We start from the raw sequence: 17000 nt of genomic DNA on the forward strand, positions 1-17000 counted from the left end.
CTGGCTCCTGGGAATACACACTCCTGACCAGTCAGGCCAGGCCCATCAAAGCCTCTTACCCCTTAGACTTACTCAGTGCTGATGGCCAAGGCCACTTGGCAACTACCAGCAGGCTCAAGAGGCTAATCCTCACCTTGCATGCACCAGGATCTCATGTGGGCACTGGTTCATGTCCCGGCTGCTCTGCTTAATTATGACCTGGGAAAGCAGTGGAGAATGACCCAAAGTCTTGGGACCCTCACCTGCATTGGAGACCCAGAAGAAGCTCCTGGCCTCTGATGGACTCAGTTCCAGCTGTGGGAGCCATTTGGGGAGTGAACTAGCTGATGAAAATCCTCCTCTCTGTCTCTCCTTCTCTCTGTAAATCTGATCTATCTTTCCAAAAAAAAAAAAATCTTAAAAAAAAAATCTTGGGCCTGGCACGGTAACCTAGTGGCTGAACTCCTTACCTTGCATTCCGAGAAATCCCATATGGGCGCCAGTTTGTGTCCTGGCTGCTCTACTTCTTTCCAGCTCACTGTTTGTGGCCTGAGAAAGCAGTAGAAGATAGCACAAAACCTTAGGACCCTGAACCCGTGCAGCAGACCCAGAAGAAGCTCCTGGCTCCTGGCTCTGGATTCAATCAGCACCAACAGATGCAGCTGCTTGGGGAGTGAACCAGCAGATGGAAGATCTTTCTCTCCACTCTAAAATCTAACTTTCCAATAGAAGTAAATCTTTTTTTTTTTTTAATGTCTTGAAAAAAAAACTATCAGTAGAAGGCAAATCCTTGGGCAGCCTCAAATAAAGGCCTCCACTTCAGCTAACTGGTATATGTATGGATATATATGAATATATATATATGTCTTCAGAATACAAAGAGTGGGGGGAGAAAGGCTGAGCAATGGCAGAGCTGGGCCAGGCAAGCCCAAGGCAAGAACCTGGACTCTCATGTGGGTAGCTGAGCTCCAAACACTTGGGCCATCTGCTGCTGCCTTCCCAGGTGAATCAGCAGGCAGCTGGATTGGAAGTGGAGCAGCTAAGACTTGAACCAGTGTTCACATTTCAGGAAGTAGCCTGAGCAAAAAAAAAATTAAGCCTCTCTTATGAAGCCATTGAGGTTTTAGGATTTATCTGTTATCCCTACCAACCTTAACTACTGTCTTTGCAAACCCACAGAAGAGGGAACCTTCGTAGGTCTGGGGAGTCCTATGGAGATTTATGATCAAGGAAAAGGTCAGATGACCTTTGGTAAGTTCCAAGATAAAAATTTTTTTAATTAATTATTTTATTGGAAAGGCAGATGCACAGAGAGGAGGAGAGACAGAGAGGAAGGTCTTCCATCCAATGATTCATTCCCCAAGTGACTGCAACAGCCAGTTGCACCAATCCTGCGCCGATCCAGAGCTGATCCAGAGCCAGGAGCCAGGAACTTCTTTCCGGGTCTCCCATACAGGTGCAGGGTCCCAAGGTTTTGGGCCGCTGTCGGCTGCCTTCTTAGGCCACAAGCAGGGAGCTGGATGGGAAGTGGGGCTGCTGGGATTAGAACCGGCACCCATACAGGATCCCAGTGTGTTCAAGGCAAGGCCCTTAACCATTACGCTATTGCGCCAGGCCCCCAAGATAAATTAAAAGTCAGCATTTTGTTGTTAAAGATTTTACTTATTTATTTGAAAGTTACAGAAAGAGAGATCTTCCCTCTAGGGGTTCATTAGCTAGCTGCAGCAGCTGGGGCTGGGTCAGGCAAAAGCCAGAAGCTTCTTCCAGATTTCTCATGTGGGTGGCAGAGGCTGTTAGCAGGGAGCTGGATTTAAAGTGGAGCATCCAGGACATGAGCCAGTGCTCACATGGGGTACTGGTATTGCAGCAGGCAGCAGCTTAACCTGCCCTATCACAATGCTGAAAAGCATTGAAAACTGAAAACATTGAAAAGCTTGTTGAAAAGCTTATTGAAAACTGCTCGTTGCTCTCCCAGGACGGGGTGAGGTAATGAATGACCCCAGAAGCCAACCCTAACCCAGACACTTTCCCCAGAAAGTGAGGCAGCACCCAGGCAGTCAAGAGAATCCAGGGAGGACTTGTAACACTTCAATGTGGCAACACTGGATGTGGAATGTAACATTTACAAATTCACGGCCACTCAAAGGAGAATCTTATGTGGCCTCAAGGTTTTTAGCCTCATGTAAGGTTTTTAACCTCATGCAAGGTTTTTAGACTCTAGCCTAATAGAGTCTAGACTTTTCTTTCCTTCTTTCTACCTATCTATCTTTGAAGAATTTATGAGATATTTTCATAGATCATTCTTGCAGTCAAGTCCGATCTGATTTAAAAATCTTCACCCAGGGCCCGGCGGCATGGCCTAGCAGCTAAAGTCCTCGATTTGAATGCCCGGGATCCCATATGGGTGCCGGTTCTAATCCCGGCGGCTCCACTTCCCATCCAACTACCTGCTTATGGCCTGGGAAGGCAGTCGAGGACGGCCCAAAGCCTTGGGACCCTGCACCCGCGTGGGAGACCCAGAAGAAGTTCCTGGATCCTGGCTTCGGATCAGCATAGCATTGCCTATTGCGCGCACTTGGGGAGTGAATCATTGGACGGAAGATCTTCCTGTCTCTCCTCCTCTCTGTATATCTGACTTTCCAATAAATAAATAAATCTTTAAAAAAAAAAAATCTTCACCCAACACTCTCATTCTCCATTCCTATGACAACGCCTTAGTTTAAGCCCACCCTCTCTTGCACAATGCCTCTACCATGAGCACTGCTCCCACAGGGTTTATTCCCCTTCCTACTGACACTGTTCTGACTCTGTTTAGCTAGAGCAGCATCCACTTGAAATGGGCAAGTGACATCACTCCTCCCATTCCCAGCACTTGGCACTGTGTCCCGCCCCCCCTCTTCTGCCCTCCCCCCTGGACTGCTGACAGCTGGGCTCTCGCTGTTCTTTCTGTCAGGAAGTTCTCCGCCATGCTGGTACGTGTAACAGGGACAGAGCCTGCTCCCTCTTCATCAGGACTGGAACACACATTCTGCCTCCCTCTGAAATGGCCGCCCATCCCTCCCTTGTTACTGGCAGACTTCCTGTGCCATCCTCCAATCCCTGGCTGTTGTCTGTGTGCCCCTGGGGAGGTGGCTGTGTTCGCCAGGTCTGCTGACTGCTATCCCAGTGCCCTGCATGCTGTAGGCACTCAGGAAGTACTTCACCTCTTGCTCCAAAGCCTTCTGACTTCCTGCTAGCTGGCCGCTCTGTGTCCAACCACATGTGCCTGCCTCACTTCGGAGTGGATCCCATTGGGCAGAGAGCCCAGCACAAGGCCAGGTCAACCCGTACTGGCCCCTCAGTGGAGCTCCAGAGCGCAGGGTAGTACTGCAGGTGCACTGAGGCCCACCGCCCAGTAAGTCAGGGCTGCACACACTTACAGCAGGTTCACTGACCTGAGAGAAGGCATATCCTGTGTGCCCTCTCAGACAAGCCTACCTGTTACTTGGACCTCAGGATTGTGCTGGGCCCAGAGGAGTACAGAGGGCTTGGCTGGGTGGGGAGCAGGGGAGTGGGCCCTCTTCTCTGGCAGAGAGCAGCAGCCCTATGGAGCAGGTGCAAGTTGTGAAGCGAGGGCTTATCCCAGATGCACATACCCAGACAGCACCCTCACAGCCTGCATCTGCTCAGCAGATGCCTTCCTAAGATGGCCTTGAGTCCTTCATGGTGTCTCTCAGGCCCAGCCTTTCCCTGCTGGCCCTAGTTGGGCAAAGCCAAACAAAACACAGGGACCTAAGGGCTGAGACGAATTACACAGCCTTATTTTTATTAGTGTTTACCAAGAAAAAGCTAATTCAAATTCCCTCCCTGCTCCAATCCCACCTCTACCACTGGGGCCCTTGGGAGCAGCCTGTACCATGGGACAGCAGCTTCCAGTGCTGTCCCTGGGGCCTGGATGTGGCCACCCCTCATGTTTGAGCCATCCTAGGCCTCTTGTTGCCCAGCATGGGGCAGGGGAGGGTAGCTGGCACTTCTGTCCTCAACGGTCAGCCTTGGGGACTTGGAAAAGATCAGCGATGTCCAGCAGGGCCTGACGGATGTGGTTTCCAAAGCGCTGGGCATTCTGTGGATGACAAGAGCTTCGATGCACCTTCAGGTACCCCAGCCCTCCGTCCCCCCACGAGAGAGACCGTGTGCCTGGGTGACTGCTGCCGGCACAAAGGGGGAACTTACAGTCTCCGAGCTTGAGAACTTGCTGGAGACATGGAAGAAGATGGTGTTCTCGCCTGCGATCATGTAGGAAACGCCATAGCCATCATCTGCCACCTGAGGGCAGTGTGGGGGCGAGGGAGGCATGAGTGAAGAGCTGCCTGCTGCTGCTGCTGCTGCACTTGCCCCAAGGTCAGGAGCATGCCCAGTGGGCACTATGGACCCTTCCGCTTCCCAGAGGGAGCTCTAGGCTGCTGCCCCATCCTTCCAACTAGCTCTCACCCACCAGTGGAACATGCTGGCTCCTACACGGAGCCTATTTCAATTTCAGAAGCGAGCAGCACTTTGCTCTACACCTCGAACCAGCCCCAAGCATGACCATGCCCAGCAAGGAGGGGATTTGGGAGGGTGTGTCCCTGGCCCACAGTGTCCACTCTGCCTCCCTGCAGGCCTGAGTGTGCTGCCCTCCAAGCAAGCGCCCCTGCCCCGGTCCATGTCCATGTCCACACTTGCTCCAGAAAACCCCTGCAGGTGCTGCTGCCCACCTCCCTTCAGGGCACTCACGGGGCCAAAGCCGCCACCAGGAGCCAGGTGGTTGGGATGCTGCTCTGGGTCGAACATGCGGATCTGGGACTGAGGAATCTGGCTGGTGGAAAGGCGCCAGGGTTCTGAGAGCACCTGCCACAGGGCGGACATAGCTGGTCAGATACCCAAGCAGCAGGCTGAAGGCCTGCTCCAGCCAGTGCTACCTTGCTGAAGCTGCAGGAGTGGACACAGGCCTCAGATCCCTTAGTCTCTGGCAGAGACCATCGTGTGACCTGTCAGTTCCTCTCAGCTCTGTGTCTACCCCACACGTCACACGCAAGAGCAACTTCCTGTGGGCTATCAAGGCCAGGAGGGCAGGCCAGCTCCAGCTGGCAGACCTGGGGGGCAGTCCTGGCAGGTGTGGGTGGGCAGGCCGGCTCCAGCTGGCAGACCTGGGGGGTCCAGTGTGTGTGGGAAGGCCGGAGCCTGCTTCAGAAGCACCCTGCAGAGCAGTGCATGGGTCCTGCCCAGCTCACTGACCTCAGCCAGGAAAGGGGAATTGACACCCAGGTACTTGGAGACCAGGTAGAGGCAGAAGAGGTGTCGGTCGATGCCAGCGCCGGTCATGGCCAGGCGGTACATGTGCTGGTGCTTCTCCGAAGCCTTCCGAAAGAGATCTTGGAGGTCGGCTTTCTGAGGATCAAGAAGGGGTAGGGAGCAAATGGCTTCAGCCTCACTGGGATGGGATCATGGGGGGCAAGGAGCAGGCGCAGCTCACCATGTGGGACCCCTCCACCATGGCCTGCACGAAGGCTGTGGACTCGTTGGTACAGGAACGCACAGTCTCTGTCCGCCCCTCCCGGAACATTCTGGTCATTGAGGCCTCGTAGGTCAGGCAGAACTTTCCCTTATCCTGGCAGACGCAGAGGGGTGAATTTTGTTGGTGGCCCATCACCCCACCCCACTGGGGGCTCCTACCCTGCCCAAGGGGGTTCCTACCCGGAAGTGGGCCAGCTGTAGGGCGATCTGCACAAAGGCGTCTGGGCTGGTGCGGCATCTCTTGATGAGGCCTTTCCCAAAGGGCAAGAACTGGAAGCAGCACAGCTCCACATCATCCGCCAGTGCCCGGGCCACCTGGTAGGAGCTCTCGATGATGGCCTGGCACTGACGAGACATGAGAGGTGAGCTGGGGGCAAAGTCTCCGGGAGCCACACCAAAGGGCTCTGCAGATGAGAGCCTCACACCCCTACCTTTCCACACCACAAACAGCTCCCGGGTCCCCCTAATCCCTGTGGCCAGCCTAGAGCCCACACAGTATCCCGAGCTGTTTCTGCCAAGGGCTGGGCCAGGTGGGAAGGGGCGGGAGACGTAAATGACTCATGACAGTCCCCCTCCCACCCACCCCGCACCTGCTCAGGGATGTCCCACTGCAGCCGCTGAGGAGGTGCAAGTGTGGGGTTTGCCTTGCCCAGGCAGTGCCCAGTCTCTGTGTAGCCCAGGTGAAAGGTGTCTGTGCCCAGGACGAACTGTAGGGAGAGGTCAAACTGAGAACCTGACCGCCACCTGCAGGCCTGCCCTCCAGGTCCCCTGCCCAGCCCTATTACCTCCCAGAGGTGCCCAATGATAGGGGCATCAGCCCACGCATGTTCTGTGTTGAGGCCCAACTGGCCGTTTTTGAAGGAAATGAGAGTGAAAGACTTGTCGAACCACCTGCAGAAGGAGTGGGTCAGGGGATGGATGGCTCAGCCCTGGGGGCTAAGGTCACGGAGCTTGCTGATCATGACCCTGACCCCAAGCCCATCCCTAAACATTTACTCTAAACCTAATCTCTCTCCCTAACCCTTTCACCTCAACCCTAATTCTACAATTATGCCCTAGCTCTAACCCTAACTAGCCCTGTCAGCTCTCCTTTAATGCAGAGCTCTGCCCATGGTGGGGGAGGTGCACACCTGTTGTAGCAGTTGCCGTGCAGCAGCGCCTTGCCATAGAGGCTGAGGCTGGCTTCATCTTCGGGGTTGTAGGCATGGGCCTCCTCATCCAGGGCCACAAAGAAAGCAGCACGCTCGATGGCCTCCAGCGCAGCCTTGTTTTTGCCCGAACTGAAATAGGCCTGGCGGGCCTGCGCCCACTCCACCCTGCAGATCAACATGGGCCAATTATGGGAGCCCTGTGGACATCTCGAGGCCCGGCTGGGCTTGGAGACAGGGCCTGACAGGGTGGCAGATGGTCCTGGAGGGAATCCACCCTACAGCCACCCTATCAAGGCGGGTTCCACCGGCTGGCACCCTCAGGTCTCTGCTGTGGCCCCGAGCCGCAGTCAGCACATCTCCCCTCTGCTCCATACCTCCCTCCTGCAGTGAGGGCTGCCAGCTTCTCCTCCCCAGGCTGAGGTGGGGATGGGTCATCCAGGATCCTCTGGAACTGCAGCTCCAGCTCCCGGGGGCTGAGCAGGCGGGAGCCCTCATACAGCCACACCTTGAAGAAGCGGCCCTTGTGGTAGACGGCCACATGCCTGCTGTCTGACAGGTGCTGTAGCACATCTGTGAGAGGGCAACAAAAACTGAGGCTCGGCCATGGCGCTGCCGGCTGTGTCCCAGGCAGTTGAGGCTCGGCCACGAAGTCCTGGCCCTGGCTGTGTCATGGGAGGACAGGCGAGCCCCAGCCACGGGAACTGCCAGCCCTGGCTATGTCCAGGGAAGGGCCAATGCCCCCCATGCCCAAACACACTGGGTAGTTCCTGCTGATCCTCTCAGCCCAGCCTCTGCCCAGGGCTTTTCCTTAGTGAGTGAATCCACACAGCAATCCTGGGAGGGCCTTCACAGTCCAAGAAATGGCCAGTACTGCAGTACATTGGGGTGGGATGCTGCCAACAAGGCTGGCATCTCCTGAGAGCACAGGACTCCTGGGGAAACATGGATGGTGGTACCAGTATCTGTACCCCTGCCAACCACATGGGAAGCCTGGATGGAGATCTAGGCCCCTAGCTTTTACTGGCCCAGCCCTGGCCACTGAGGCTGTTGAGAGAATAAGCCAGCAGACAGAAGATCTCTCTCTGTAACTCTACCTTTCAAATACATAAAACAAGTCTTGAAAGAGGGCCTGGTGCAGTGGCCTAGCAGCTAGGGTCCTCGCCCTGAACGAGCTGGGATCCTATATGGAAGCTAGTTCTAATCCTGGCAGCTTTACTTCCCATTCAGCTCCCTGCTTGTGGCCTGGGAAGGCAGTCGAGGACGGCCCAAAGCCTTGGGACCTTACACCCACATGGGAGACCTGGAGGAGGTTCCTGGCTCCTGGCTTTGGACTGGTGCAACACCGGCCATTGCGGTCACTGGGAGTGAATCATTGGATGGAAGATCTTCCTGTCTCTCCTCCTCTCTGTATATCTGACTTTCCCAATAAAAATAAATAAATCTTTTTTTAAAAATCTTAAAAGAAAAAAGAAGTGCTAGCGAAGTGTGTAGCTACCTGAGGACAGTGTTGCAAATGGAAGGCGTGGGTGCCGTGGCTGAAGCACTACCTGCACCGCCACTCACACAGTTACCTCCCTGGCACAGTCAGCCTGGAGGAGGAGCTCCACGAGGGCCCCTGGGGTCCAGCTCCAGTGTCCAGTGTCTGTCACACACTGATGGCTTTGCACAGTTCCGGGACCCTGGTGCCCAGTGGGAGGGAGGGGCTCAGCTGTGGTCAGCGGTACCTGTCTCCCGGCCAGGGATCCGGGTGGTGTTGAACATCCGCTCCATCTGGTAGGAGCACATGGGAACAATCCCAAGAGCCATCACCTGCAGAAAGCACAGCATGTCCAGCTGCAGCGCCCCTCCCTCCACCCCGACCCCCAGCTGCAGCGCCCCTCCCTCCACCCCGACCCCCAGCTGCAGCGCCCCTCCCTCCACCCCGACCCCCAGCTGCAGCGCCCCTCCCTCCACCCGGACCCCCAGCTGCAGCGCCCCTCCACCCCGACCCCCAGCTGCAGCGCCCCTCCACCCCGACCCCCAGCTGCAGCGCCCCTCCCTCCGCCCCGACCCCCAGCTGCAGCGCCCCTCCCTCCGCCCCGACCCCCAGCTGCAGCGCCCCTCCCTCCGCCCCGACCCCCAGCTGCAGCGCCCCTCCCTCCGCCCCGACCCCCAGCTGCAGCGCCCCTCCCTCCGCCCCGACCCCCAGCTGCAGCGCCCCTCCCTCCGCCCCGACCCCCAGCTGCAGCGCCCCTCCCTCCGCCCCGACCCCCAGCTGCAGCGCCCCTCCCTCCGCCCCGACCCCCAGCTGCAGCGCCCCTCCCTCCACCCGGACCCCCAGCTGCAGCGCCCCTCCACCCCGACCCTCAGCTGCAGCGCCCCTCCACCCGGACCCCCAGCTGCAGCGCCCCTCCACCCCGACCCCCAGCTGCAGCGCCCCTCCCTCCACCCCGACCCCCAGCTGCAGCGCCCCTCCCTCCACCCCGACCCCCAGCTGCAGCGCCCCTCCACCCCGACCCCCAGCTGCAGCGCCCCTCCCTCCGCCCCGACCCCCAGCTGCAGCGCCCCTCCCTCCACCCCGACCCCCAGCTGCAGCGCCCCTCCCTCCACCCGGACCCCCAGCTGCAGCGCCCCTCCACCCCGACCCCCAGCTGCAGCGCCCCTCCGCCCCGACCCCCAGCTGCAGCGCCCCTCCCTCCACCCCGACCCCCAGCTGCAGCGCCCCTCCACCCCGACCCCCAGCTGCAGCGCCCCTCCCTCCACCCCGACCCCCAGCTGCAGCGCCCCTCCCTCCGCCCCGACCCCCAGCTGCAGCGCCCCTCCCTCCACCCGGACCCCCAGCTGCAGCGCCCCTCCGCCCCGACCCCCAGCTGCAGCGCCCCTCCCTCCACCCCGACCCCCGACAACTCACAGGCTTGATCTCCTCGCGGTCCAGCTTGCGGCGGTACATGATCATGGCGTGCACAGCGTTTCCCACACGGGCTGCCTGCACTTCTGTGTTCCTGACCAGCACCAGGTCCTGGGGACACAGCAGGGCCGTGGTGGGTGCCCCTCAGGATCCACTGCCCAGGGGCCTGTGCTTCCAGACAGACCTGCTTGGAGTCAGTGCCCCTCCCACCCCACTGCTTCAGCTTTGACGTGAGCTGTGCCTTTGCCTGTTTTGTTTTGACTGCAGAAAGGGCTTCCCCAACCAACCCCTGGTGAAGGTCCCTGGTATGGACAGACAGCCTGTGAGGGCGGGCAAGGCCAACAGGCCACTTGGCATCCTGTGTGTCTTGGACGGGGGAGGGGGCTGCGGGGAGTTGGTCACATGGCCCTTTACCTGCAGCCAGCCAGCCAGGCTTCAGGGAGTCCCTGGGAACCTGTGGCTGGGAGGTCAGGGCCTGAGCCAGGGAGGAAGGACGGGGCCTGAGCTGGGCAGGGGCCAGTGGTGGCATTCCTGGCCTTTCCTCTTTGCCAGCTCTAGGAGTTCTTTTCCCCACTTCCCTTCCCTCAGACCTCACTCTGACCTCCTCTGCCCCCACGGAAACTTTGTATCAGAGCCCTGGGACCTCCTCCAGGACCTCTGCCCCACAGCCGGGACACTCCCTCTTGTCCCGTGGGGCTCCAGCTCTCACCATGACATAGTAGTTGCTGTTGACCATGAGGGGGCTCCTCCCTCGGAGGTAGATGTATTCCTCCCACCAGTCGCTCACCTGTGGGAGGGTGGGAGGTGAGGGGGGCTGCAGGACCCCCGGAGGGGTTCGCTAAGCCCCAGGGTGACACTCACGTAGTTTGTTGCCCACCAGGACTTGAACACCAGGTATTTCTGCAACCGGGGGGCAGTCTTGTCCTGGAATTCTTTGGCCAGCGTCTCCATGCGGTAATATTCCTCATCACCCAGCAAGGGCCGCACAGATTCCAAGTACTGTCCAGTGGAGCCATTGTGACTGTGGGGGCTGTGCCTCTGCCACTCTGCCTCAGCCCTCACCCCAACTCCACCCTCAACCCAGCTCCACTACTCTCCATAGTCTGACTCTCTCCCCATCCTTCATGGCAGACTCAGCCACCCCTGCTGGGACGCCCGACCCAGGCCCTCACCCTCTGGATGGTGGCTGGCACGCTGGGCACAGGGAGCTTGGGCAGAGATGACTGGAAGCTGTACAGCATGGGTCGTCGGCTGGACAGGAGGCGGACACAGATCTAGGGGTGTGGGCAGTGTTGGGGTGGGAGCCCCTTACAACCACCCAAACAAACCTACGTGCCAGGCACCAGAGCCCTGCCTGCTCCCACTCCAGCTCAACCCTAAGCCCCTGCTCACAATCCAGATCTTAGTGAAGCGGCTGGTCCGGCCATGCATCTCAAACATCCACCCATGATAGGAGAGCAGCAGCTTCAGGCTTTGGCGGAAAAGAAAGATGCCGGTCACCCAGACCCCCGTGGAGAAGATGGCCATGCTGAGAAGTGCCCGTGTCTGTGGCGTGTAGTAGGAGCCGTTCCTGTTGGAGAAGGGGTGAAAGCTAGAGACACCACTGGGTCCAGGCTGGCAGGCCGGCATCACCTGACCGCTGAGCTGTCTTGTGGGGGAAGGACTTTTCTGGACACATTCAGGCTGAGTACATTCCACAACAAGCTGATATGGGGCGGACAGCTGCCCCTCAGGCCACCGATGGCCACTGTGCTGCCTAGGCTAGGCCTGGGCTCCGTAGGGATAGCTACTTACCCCTCCGGAAGGCACTTCTGGATACAGCAGATGAGCCCCATGGAAACGTCCACCTTGCAGTAGGAGGAGCCCATGGTTGCCATGACGACGACCAGCCAGCTAGTGGGGCTGCCCGGGTATACACCCCTGAGGATGCCATTCTGCAGAGCAGGGAGGAGGCCCCTGAAGCACGCAGGGGGACCGAGGGCCTCTGGCCTCCCAGCCCACGCTCATCGCGACCCTCCACCTTGTGCCGCTGTAGCTCTTCCTCAGTTGCCAGCTTTGGTTGTGCTAGGGACCCAGACAGCAGCTAACCCTGCCTCCCATGCTCTGCACCTGTCAGGAGCAGGGGCTAGGGAAACCACGCCGCACACACCCACCTTGATGCGGATCAAGCGCTTCTTCCAGGAGTTGATTCCCGAAAGGTAGACGTGTTTCAGAGCCTCCCGACTGAGCCGGAAGTCAACCCCTTCTGGGGTCACAGTGAACTGGAAGGCCACAGCCTGGTGTGCTTCCGCCATCCTGGGGGTTGGTCAGCACCTGCTGGGGTGCGGGGGGGACGGGGGGGGGGTGCTACTCAGGACAACCCCTGTCCCAGGTCCACGGCACGTCGAGGCCCCGCCCCCTCCCCAGCCCACCCAAGCCCACCCCTACCCGTGCGCGCCCCAACCCCCGCCCTGCAGCCCACCCGGGGCCGCGGCCAGCGTGCGCCCCATGCCTCGCGCCCAGGACCTGCCCTCAGGCCAGGTCAACTGCCGAGAAACCCTCGCGCTGCTGCGGATGGAGCTTGAAGGCTTCGGGGCCGCGGAGACCATGAGAGGCTGCCTCGGAGTGGGGTGGAGCAGCCGCGGCCCCGGAACTGAGGCTGGGCTCGGCGCGACCCCCGCGCACCCACAAGGGACCCCAGCACGTGCCGAGGGGCTGAGCCGGGCAGGCCGCCCTGCACTAGCCCTACTCACAGTGCAGATTTGCTCCGGTGTGTGGGCCCCCCCACCTCCCCCGGCCTGCGTCCCCACGTCCTTCAGGCCTAGCCACCCCGCCCCGCCCTTACCGGGAACCTGACACCGACTCCCAAACAGGGGGTCGAGAAGCCGAAGTGGGGCGGGAACCAGAACCCCCTCTGCGAACCCAGGCAGGGCTCCTGCAGGCTGAAGGTTGCTCAGAGGTCTGAGAGACTGGGGGCAGGAGCGGGGCAAGGGTTTCACGTGAGAATCCTAGTATTAGAACTAAAAATAGCCGAATGTAGGGAAAAGGTCACCAGGGTGTCAGCTGGGCGCCTGTCCCCAATCTCTGGCGCGCGGGACTTTAAGCCTGGCCCCCAGCCCTTCCCTTGAGTCCTCCCAGCATTTACAGCTCTGAGCTTCAGCCAAGACAGGGTTCTGCAAGGGGCAGGGCGGGCGCTGGGCGGAGCAGGGTGTGTCACTCAGGGATCAGGCCAGGGTGTGAAGGAAGCAGCTCTTTATTGTCTTGGGGAACATAGCAGGGGACAAGGTGGGGAGCCCTCACTTGGGGGCACAGCCCCATCCTCTCTGTCCTGCCCTCCAAGATCCTGCCCTGGAGGTTCAGGGGAAATCCCAGTATCCCGCGGCTGTCAAGACGAGGGGGGCGAGCCGGTCAGTTGGCTCTTCTGCTGGAAATAGAACTGGAACCGGGATTGGGCGTACTCCTGAGGAAAGACCGGCCCCCAGAGCAGTAAGGAGCCAGGCTTGCCAGGTCCCCAAGGAAATGCGTGTCCCCTGCCCCCATATACCTACCAGGTAACCAAACTCTATGGTGGACATGGAGGCCTGGAGGGTTGACCACAGGCCCCAGAAGAAGTGGGAGGCCAGCGCGTACCTGGTGGACAGGGAGGGGACACTCACAGGAGAGCCAACCCCCCCAGGCGGGCCAGCCCTCTGAGTGGACTCCTATCCCCCTCAGCAGGCCAGCCCTCAGTGTGGACTCCTGTCTCCACCTGGGCAGGCCAGCCCTCTGAGTGTGGAGTCGTGTGCCCCCCAGCAGGCCAGCCCTCGGAGTGTGGAGTCGTGTGCCCCCCAGCAGGCCAGCCCTCGGAGTGTGGACTCGTGTCCTTTCCCCTACACACTCTCCTTACTTACCGGTTGACCTCTATCAGCAAATCTTCTTCCAGTTTGCTCTGTTCAGCCTGGGGGAGAGTCTCACCTTTCTGTACTTCTGCCAGGTAGTGGCGAATAAAATGCAGCTGAGATAAATGGGCAGAGTTGGTACTAGGAGAGGGCCCGGGGCTCCTCCCGTGGGTCCCTCTGGCCCACACACCTGCTGCCCCCGCGTTGGGTAGTCCGCAGGCTGTGCTCTGTAGAAGGGCCACTCTTCGTGTGTGTAGTCATACACCCACTCACAAAAGTGGTTCCCGATGTCAAACCCCCTGAGGGGACAAGGCAATGCTTGGACCTCAGCCACCCTGGCCATGGGAGGCCACAAGCAAGCCCGGCCAGTTTCCCCAGGGCCTCACCGGTAGTTGTAACTGCTGTACTCAAAGTCCACCAGCATGAGGCTGTCAGCACTCCGTGGCTCGGAGAGCAGCAAGATGTTCCCTAGGCAACAGGATGGGATGGGGTTCAGATCACTTCAAGCCTTCAGGCCCCTCCTTGGGCTGGTAGATTCAGGGTCCCCCTTCATCTTGAGCCAGGAGATTCAGGGTCCCCCTTCACCTCGGGCCGGTAGATTCAGGGTTCCCCTCCACCTCGAGCCGGTAGACTCAGGGTCCCCCTCCACCTTGGGCTGGTAGATTCAGGGCCTCCTCCACCTCGGACCGGTAGATTCAGGGTCCCCCTCCACCTTGAGCCGGTAGATTCAGGGTTCCCCTCCACCTCGGGCCAGTAGATTCAGGGTTCCCCTCCACCTAGGGCTGGTAGATTCAGGGTCCCCCTCCACCTCGGGCCGGTAGATTCAGGGTCCCCTTCCTGTTTGGGTCGGACATTCTGGCTTCCCTACCTTCCTGAATGTCATTGTGGCAGAAGACCACAGGTGATGGAGTTGAGTCCAGCAACTTCCTACGGAGGCAGAGGACGGGCATTGTGGGCAGTGCTCACTGAGGGCAGCCAGACCACACTCTGCCCTTGGTACATCTGGCAGGGGCTCTGGTGCCACTGGCCAGCCCTCACCTGAGCTGGCCCATCTCATCTTTCAGCTTGTAGGTCTCCAGTAGGTGGGGCTGCGGCAGGCCAGTGTCGGGCAGCTCCTGGATCTGTTTCAGATACCTGCAGCCCAAGGCAGGGTCCATTCACTCCACTGCCTGTCCCGTCCCCCAAGCCCTGTTTAGGCTTCTCTAACAAACAGCTGCACACCCAGGCCAGCCCCTGGGATATTAACCCCACTTGGCCAGTGCATAGGACATTCAACCTCAGCCAGGGCCTGACTCACCGCTCCATGGTCCCAAACAGCCAGTGGGGCTCCTTGGTGAAGGGCATCTCCATGCCATGGAACTGGGCCATCTTGGTGGCAATGGCTGCTGACAGCACTGGGTCGCGAAGCTCCTGGGTCTTCAGTGGCCGGCTCTGTACCCAAGAACCCATCAGGGGGGTGTGGGGGTGGGAGACCTGGGAGCAGAATGGGTCTTGGGGACAATTCCCTACCTGGGTTGTGAAGGCAGACATTGGGAGGGGGGTGCTTTGGGGAGGAGTGGGGTGGGCTGGGCTTGGACTGGGCTCGTACTGGGATGTACTGTTCCAGCCGGCCCTCTGGAAAGACGCCATAGAGCTGGGGTCCCAGCGCCCGCTCGGCAAGGATGGCGAACATCACGCTCTCCAGGACCAAGGAGTCCACACCCTGAGGGGGCAACAGCAGAGGCCACATCAGTGCCAGCACACCCAGGATGGCCTGCACTTCCTTCCCTGCGCAGCTGTAACTTTTGGTTCCGCTGCATAGGCCTTATTTATGGATTTATTTACTTAAAAGTCACAGGGAGCGATACGGAGAAAGATCTTCCAACTGCTAGTTCACTTTCCAGATGGCCACAATAGCCAGGGCTGAGGCAGGAGGAAGCCAGGTGTATCATCCGGGTCTCCCCCATGGGTGCAGGGGGCCCAAGCTTCCACTGCTTTCCCAGGCCATTAGCAGGGAGATGGATGGAAGTGCAGCAGCCGGGATGGCTACCACATGGGCTACCGGCGGCACCACAAGACCTAGTCAGGGGACACGGGTTCCAGGAAGACAAATTCCCTGAGCTCCGGATCCCTGGACTGGACAGTGAAGACAGCCCCAGCTGCTTCCACTGGAGCGAGCAGTCCTGAAGCTGGGGTGGCCGCGGTCCTGCTTTCCGCCTCACCTGCAGGATGGCCCCGTACACCCGCAGCAGCACCTCCCGGGGTTCGTCGCCAACGCTGGGCAGGTAGTCGGGGAGCGAGCAGCGGAAGAGCAGGTTACTGAGGCCTCCGCTGGAGATGCACAGTGAGCGCTCAGCCTGGGCGGTGCCTCCGTCCCTGCCCTGCCCCTCCGCCAACCCCCGGCCTCCCACCTCACGGGCTGGACCCGCAGCTCGCCGGGCAGCGCCCTGCGCCACGCCCCGCCCAAGTACTCCCGGCACCACTGGTGGGCCCGGCGCTCGGCATCTCGAGACAGCGACGAGGCGCGCCGCCGGGCGGGAGCCGCGTCTGGGTCCCGGGCCTGCGGTGAGCCGTCCCCGGGAAGGCGGCCGCCTGCGCTCCCCGCCAGAGCCTCGGCCGCCATGGGCAGCGGCGCTTCGGCTCCTGCGGAGGCTCGCCGCTTCCGGGGGGCGGGTCAGCGGCCTGGACTCGGGCGCCCGAGCGCAGGACGTGGACCAATCGGGAGCCGCGCGTGGGCGACGTGCGCGTCATCGGCTCGCGCCGCCTCGGGCGGCCTCGTGGACACCCGGGCCGGACTGCGCCCCGGCGCGCGGCTCGTGGCGCAGGTCGGCGCGCACTGGCCAGCGTGCGCTCTGGTTTGAGAGACCAGACGGGAACCCGGAGCTGGCGGCATGGATCCCAGCTTCCTCGCTCTGACTCTGGAGCCAGGTGGCGCACCCTGCCCCGACCACCCTGTTGTGCACAAGCGGCTGGCCAGGCCTCTCGGGCTGTGAGCTGCAAGGTCTGCGCAGACGTGGGGCCAGGTGCTAGCTCGTGGACACCAGAGGACTCATCCTCGGGCCAAGTGCATCATGAGACACTTCTGTCCAGCAGCCAGACCAGCTTGCCCTTGGAAAAGGGGCCATATTCTGGAAAGAACTCAGTGGAAGCCTCCTCTGTGCCAGCGCCAAGCAGCCACAGGAACTGGGCGCCACGCCTTTCGCAGTAACTTTGGCCACATCCCCTCACCTCCCCCAGGCTTTGTTTCGCGCTGTGTTTCCAGGGGAACGGGAAGATTCCTGCCAAGCTGTGTCACCACCGGGCTCAGGGTGGACCATCCAGGCACCAGCTGTGGGCTAATTCAGATCTGCCGGCTCAGGTGCAGGAGCTACGGATGTGCCCTGGCAGCTGGGAGCTTGGACTCAAAGTGGCCCCAGGCAAGAGTTGGTAGGGTGCTCTTGGGATGATTATTCCTTGCCTATCCCTGCTCCTCCCTCTCCCTCTCTTTCTGAAAGACAGAGAAGAGACATAAAGAGATCCTCTGTCTACTGGTTTCCCTCCTCAAATGCCCACAGCTGAGGGCGGGGGACAGGAGCTCTGCAAGGGCCTCCCACGTGGGCTGCGGAGCCCTAAGTC

At 60.1% G+C, this 17000-nt stretch overlaps 2 protein-coding genes across 5 annotated transcripts; both read right to left on the minus strand.

Annotated features, from left to right (window-relative positions):
- Window positions 1–3694: 3694 nt before the first annotated feature.
- CPT1B (carnitine palmitoyltransferase 1B) lies at window positions 3695–11873 on the minus strand. Of its 4 annotated transcripts, XM_040991804.1 has the most exons (19): window positions 11703–11843; window positions 11344–11483; window positions 11182–11197; window positions 10942–11094; window positions 10722–10823; window positions 10411–10548; window positions 10259–10336; window positions 9553–9660; window positions 8387–8471; window positions 7037–7232; window positions 6642–6827; window positions 6297–6402; window positions 6102–6218; window positions 5692–5856; window positions 5471–5605; window positions 5233–5385; window positions 4732–4845; window positions 4192–4284; window positions 3695–4081 (listed from the first exon to the last, which is right to left on the minus strand). In XM_040991804.1, exons 1-19 carry the CDS (start codon window positions 11841–11843, stop codon window positions 3998–4000), a joined length of 2310 nt encoding a protein of 769 aa, XP_040847738.1. In that variant the 3' UTR covers window positions 3695–3997. The 4 variants fall into 4 exon arrangements, with proteins under 4 accessions (XP_040847738.1, XP_040847719.1, XP_040847727.1 ...); XM_040991785.1 differs by lacking the exon at window positions 11182–11197 and having other exon boundaries at window positions 10942–11119; window positions 11703–11873; XM_040991793.1 differs by lacking the exon at window positions 11182–11197 and having other exon boundaries at window positions 5233–5381; window positions 5467–5605; window positions 10942–11119.
- Window positions 11874–12765: 892 nt separating this feature from the next.
- On the minus strand, window positions 12766–16008 carry CHKB (choline kinase beta). The gene is made up of 11 exons (XM_040991824.1): window positions 15797–16008; window positions 15608–15716; window positions 14995–15108; window positions 14704–14837; window positions 14445–14540; window positions 14275–14333; window positions 13793–13874; window positions 13597–13705; window positions 13419–13522; window positions 13077–13158; window positions 12766–12988 (listed from the first exon to the last, which is right to left on the minus strand). Exons 1-11 carry the CDS (start codon window positions 16006–16008, stop codon window positions 12914–12916), a joined length of 1176 nt encoding a protein of 391 aa, XP_040847758.1. The 3' UTR covers window positions 12766–12913.
- Window positions 16009–17000: the final 992 nt, after the last annotated feature.

The sequence above is a fragment of the Ochotona curzoniae genome, unplaced genomic scaffold, assembly GCF_017591425.1.
Source record: "Ochotona curzoniae isolate NIBS_2020 unplaced genomic scaffold, NIBS_Ocur_1.0 contig_1014, whole genome shotgun sequence".
NCBI classification, from domain to species: Eukaryota; Metazoa; Chordata; class Mammalia; order Lagomorpha; family Ochotonidae; genus Ochotona; species Ochotona curzoniae.

Excerpts from the sequence above, each read along its gene's own strand:
- CPT1B (XM_040991785.1), bottom strand. The coding sequence starts at position 11,843 with ATGGCGGAAGCACACCAGGCTGTGGCCTTCCAGTTCACTGTGACCCCA. Across the intron at positions 11,484-11,702 it reads AGCGCTTGATCCGCATCAAG|AATGGCATCCTCAGGGGTGT; the intron begins GTGGGTGTGTGC and ends CCTGCTCTGCAG. Across the intron at positions 10,824-10,941 it reads GCTTCACTAAGATCTGGATT|ATCTGTGTCCGCCTCCTGTC; the intron begins GTGAGCAGGGGC and ends CCACACCCCTAG.
- CHKB (XM_040991824.1), bottom strand. The coding sequence starts at position 16,008 with ATGGCGGCCGAGGCTCTGGCGGGGAGCGCAGGCGGCCGCCTTCCCGGG. Across the intron at positions 15,109-15,607 it reads TGTACGGGGCCATCCTGCAG|GGTGTGGACTCCTTGGTCCT; the intron begins GTGAGGCGGAAA and ends TTGCCCCCTCAG. Across the intron at positions 13,523-13,596 it reads ACCCAACGCGGGGGCAGCAG|CTGCATTTTATTCGCCACTA; the intron begins GTGTGTGGGCCA and ends CATTTATCTCAG.